A 4,709-nucleotide genomic window follows, 5' to 3' on the forward strand; every position below is an offset into this window, starting at 1 on the left:
GGAATCCGCCAGAAATGAACCCAACACCATTCGCCAAACTAAACGGGCTGTAAGAAGCTTTACAGACCGGCTGGAACAAAACAACATTAATACTGATCTGGAGAAACTGACCAAACTGAGCTGAACCTGATATTGGCTCAGTTTTACGGCTCAGTCTGATTTGGTCCGGCTCTGAAGATCAGACGCGTCTGGCGAATGGTGTTGGGTTCATTTCTGGCTGATTCCAGGTTGTTCAGCTGTTCTTCTGTCTCAGCTGCCGACTGAAAAGCTGCTCAGTGGAGACGACAGTTTGGGAATTTAGTGTAAGGAGCTGGAGAACGAACTGCCGGCTGAGCAGCGAGTGGGCGGAGCTCGTTACTCTGACGTAGCAACGAGCTGCTCGTTAAGGAGCTCTAATTAGGAGGAAGGAGCTGAACATTAAAACATATTAAACGCCGCGTTCACGGCCAGTTTATTCATTTCTTACTGTATTTATTTAACTGCTGTATTAAAGCAGTAGAACACTCGAGGAGTGCATTATCACTATAATATCACGGTTCTATTGCTTAAGTTTATCTACTTAACCGACACACAGACGTTTATATCTGTGCATTAACACACATGTATGCATCTCGTACGTACGCCTCCTGAGCTCCTTTCACACTGGCTGTTTTTATTATTGCTCTTTTAGCAAAGAGTTTACGCGGTCAGAGCTGGCGTATTAAGCTTAAACTTATATATAATATAATGTATAAAACAAGTTACTGCGATGCTTGCGTCTGTATTGGTACAGGTAAACGTGCTGTGGCTGCCCGGCATTGTGCCCCATTGAAAAAGCAGTCCAGGCTGAAACACTCCTTATAACTTCAGCATGGATGGGCGGGGCTAAACTGCTGTATGCCGTATAGCTGGATGTATGACATCACATAAACAGTGAATTTAAAATCTTGCCGTTTGGGTTCTGTAAATGAGCCGTATGGGCTGGATTTGAAAGTTTGGCGATGCTTTAATACGGCATTATACTTTTTTAATGAGAAAAAAAGTAATAGAAATGTGGTTTTCAGTGAAATTGGCCCTTTAAGAACTTTTCTAGTGGAAGTCATTAAAAGCTTTACTTTTAAAAATGAGCCAAGAGGCCGATGAGTTCACTTCTCTCCCATGTGCGTTTGTAGACTGTTGAGTTCTTGAAGAAAGCCCAGCTTGAAGTCGGAATGCCCACCTCCGTCCCGTACCAGCTGACCAAAGAAGTTGTTTGCCGGCACTTTCTACGATCAGTAAGACTTAATGTTAAACGCAGGCGCTATAAATATGATCTGTAGCGTTTTATACAGTGTTCTATTAAATACAGAACAGACGTGAACAGTACGGAGTATCATTAGGACGTAATTGTGAGTAACAGTACAGTAAATGATGTACTAGACAGCAGTATCTGATCATAATGACCATTAATGTGATAAAGTGATTATTCCATTATACTGTGTGTAATTGCAGTGTTTTTTTGTTTTTTTTTAATCTGTTTACTTGAAGCTCGGCCTGGTTGTGCCAACTCAGGCTTTGACGCTGCCGGAGGAGCCGATCACAGGACTGGGAGATTACTGGTGTGAAGTCACGGTGAGCTGACCGCTGTTAACCCTCTGAGCTCTGAGGGCTTTTTCTCCATTTCTGCACATATTCTTCATTTTGCCTTTAAAGGCTCTTGCGTTCGACATGATCCCCACATATTATAAACATGAACAGTCTCAGCTCTTGCTGTGGGGACTATTTTGCCGCACAGCGCCCTGCATGTCTCCCTCCACCATGAATGGATTTGAAGTTCTCTAAACTCTCATAAAACAGCGGCTCAGTCATCAGGCAGTGAATTCAGAACCAGTACATGTAGGAACTTTCTGTGAGGAGCTTTTAGAGGGACGTCTGGTTCCCATCACCACCACTGTGAACAGTTCTGTTTACATCTTAACCAGTTAATTGTGAAGTTTTGAAAATGGTGTAGAGTATTAAATCTGTATCCAGTATAAATCTGTCCTACACTGGATTATGTGTGTTAAACGGTGTATAAGAGAAAACATCATTGACTCTGTTGTTATGAAGATGACCATGTGTGTTCCAGGTAAATGGAGTGGACACAGTGCGAGTTCCGATGTCTGTGGTGCCGTTCGTGGAGCCGAGGCAGAGGAAGCGGCTCAAGCAGGAGGAACAGCAACCCGATCCAGAATAATGATCCAGTTTAGATTAATCACCTCCTCAACAAATACAGGATGGGACTACACAGCTGTTTATACTTTTGGAATAACATTAAATGGACTTTATCCCCCTCATCCTCTCGTGGTCAGGTCTTTCTTCAGCATCGTTAACCTTTAGAAACAGAGAGTTACTGTTTTGCTGTAATGCTTGAGTATAATATCTGAGTTTACATGCAGTCAATAATCAAACAGCAGAAAATCTGATTTCTTCAGTAATCCAATCAACATGTTTACATCCGCTTGAGTAATCAGATAATGGGGAAACTCCAGGTCTACAGGAGTCGGACAGTAATCAGATAATGGGGAAACTCCAGGTCTACAGGAGTCAGACAGTAATCAGATAATGGGGAAACTCCAGGTCTACATGAGTGAGACAGTAATCAGATAATGGGGAAACTCCAGGTCTACAGGAGTCAGACAGTAAACAGATAATGGGGGAAACTCCGGGTCTACAGGAGTCAGACAGTAATCGGATAATGGGGAAACTCCTGGTCTACAGGAGTCAGACAGTAATCGGATAATGGGGAAACTCCAGGTCTACAGGAGTCGGACAGTAATCGGATAATGGAGAAACTCCAGGTCTACAGGAGTCGGACAGTAATCGGATAATGGGGAAACTCCAGGTCTACAGGAGTCGGACAGTAATCGGATAATGGGGAAACTCCAGGTCTACAGGAGTCGGACAGTAATCGGATAATGGGGAAACTCCAGGTCTACAGGAGTCGGACAGTAATCGGATAATGGGGAAACTCCAGGTCTACAGGAGTCGGACAGTAATCGGATAATGGGGAAACTCCAGGTCTACAGGAGTCAGACAGTAATCGGATAATGGGGAAACTCCAGGTCTACAGGAGTCAGACAGTAATCAGATAATGGAGAAACTCCAGGTCTACAGGAGTCAGACAGTAATCAGATAATGGGGAAACTCCAGGTCTAGAGTTTGAAATCTGATCACTGAGCTGAAATCCAGCCTCTTAATCAGATTTCTAGATCAGAATATGGTGTTTACATGACCATTTGAATAATCTGATTAATCGGGATAATCATCTGATTATGATCGGATTATTGAGTGCATGTATGCGCACTCCTTGCTTATGTCAAGTAATTACATAATGAGCTACTTTTACAGTGGATTAACTTTGGACAGCTTCGAGTCTGCACTTGATTTCTCAGTTTGCTTTGATGACAAAAAATGGCAAAAATATAAAGAATGTTTTTCTTTTCTCAAACAAAAATCATTCCAATCATAAATTAAGCTTATCAGACAAAAAATGAGTCATCTGTGACTGAAATGTACCCAATGTAAAACCTCCCTGAGCATGAACCCTCTATGGCAACATAGACTTCTATACCTTGCTGAAAGAAAATCAGACATCCCTTAAACTTCTAAGTCCACCTTAAGAGCTGGATGTCCTGCTATTTAACCAATGACCATGCAAAACTGTGGTCACATGCTCCACAGGTGGCCATTTTGCATCCTCTTTGAGCACATGTGCATGTCACACGGCGCCATATTTTCATGCATAAAAAGTTCCTTTTTTACCGATATCTGTCCAGTTTGCCTTCAAGAAAAATCTGACTAACCCTCATTGGTAAGTAAGGATGCATTTTCAAGCATTTTACATTATATTTAATCATGTACAGTGTTCCCTCAGACTATTTCCAGGAATAAGATTTTCTACTGCATGTATAAGAATGTCATTCACATACTCTGTATTAACGCAGGAGATGAATCCACAAGTATTCTATGGGAAGTCAAAAAGAGACGTGGCAGTGCCAGGTGATGACAGTGAGGATGAGGTGTCATATAGTGATGAGGAAGAGAGCGAGTGAGAGTGAGGATGATGATGAGGATGAGAATGGAGGTACTGCAGTACTAGAAAATGAACAGGAAGACGCTGATGATGGTGAAGATGGAGGTATAGTAGCAGGCTTGATTACTGTAGGATGAAAGTGAAGTTAGTTAGAAAATATCCATCCATCCATCCATCCATCCATCCATCCATCCGTCCTCTAAGCCACTTCTCCCTCAGGGTCGCAGGGGGCTGCTGGAGCCTATCCCGGCGGTCATCAGGCGGAAGGCAGGATACACCCTGGAGAGGCCGCCAGTCCAGTTAGTTAGAAAATAAAAACATAAATATTTTCCATATTCTCACAATATATATTTTTCCAGCTCAATACATACGAGCAAAAATCTACAATGGAGAACATCCTGATGGTAGAACTGTCCTTCCAGTACCACAATGGAAAGGGAGACTATCAAAGGCAACTGATTGGAACATCCAGCTGTGCAGACTTTTGTGTGTGTGTGTATGGACATGCTTGTGAATGTGAGCAGGCAATGGTGCTAATTACTGACGTAAACAGTAAACAGCAGTCACTAAAATGATTTAAATGTAGTGATTTATATTTTATCAATTGATACGATCAACTTTGAAATATTTTTGTTCCATAGCAGTAGTGTTGCCTGAGAGCAACGGCCGAAGACAA

The 4,709-nt window shown here is 42.4% G+C and overlaps 1 protein-coding gene across 1 annotated transcript in view; it reads left to right on the forward strand.

Moving 5' to 3' along the window:
* Positions 1–2,294, forward strand: part of mrpl9 (mitochondrial ribosomal protein L9) — an 11,598-nt gene extending 9,304 nt beyond the window's left edge. The window contains exons 5-7 of the mRNA XM_017687351.2: positions 1,152–1,253; positions 1,507–1,590; positions 2,087–2,294. Of these exons, the coding sequence (XP_017542840.2) occupies positions 1,152–1,253; positions 1,507–1,590; positions 2,087–2,194 (294 nt within the window). The 3' untranslated portion in view covers positions 2,195–2,294. The remainder of the gene's footprint in view (positions 1–1,151; positions 1,254–1,506; positions 1,591–2,086) is intronic.
* The last annotated feature ends 2,415 nt before the right edge of the window (positions 2,295–4,709 follow it).

Source organism: Pygocentrus nattereri, chromosome 27, assembly GCF_015220715.1.
Source record: "Pygocentrus nattereri isolate fPygNat1 chromosome 27, fPygNat1.pri, whole genome shotgun sequence".
In the NCBI taxonomy this organism is placed as follows: domain Eukaryota; kingdom Metazoa; phylum Chordata; class Actinopteri; order Characiformes; family Serrasalmidae; genus Pygocentrus; species Pygocentrus nattereri.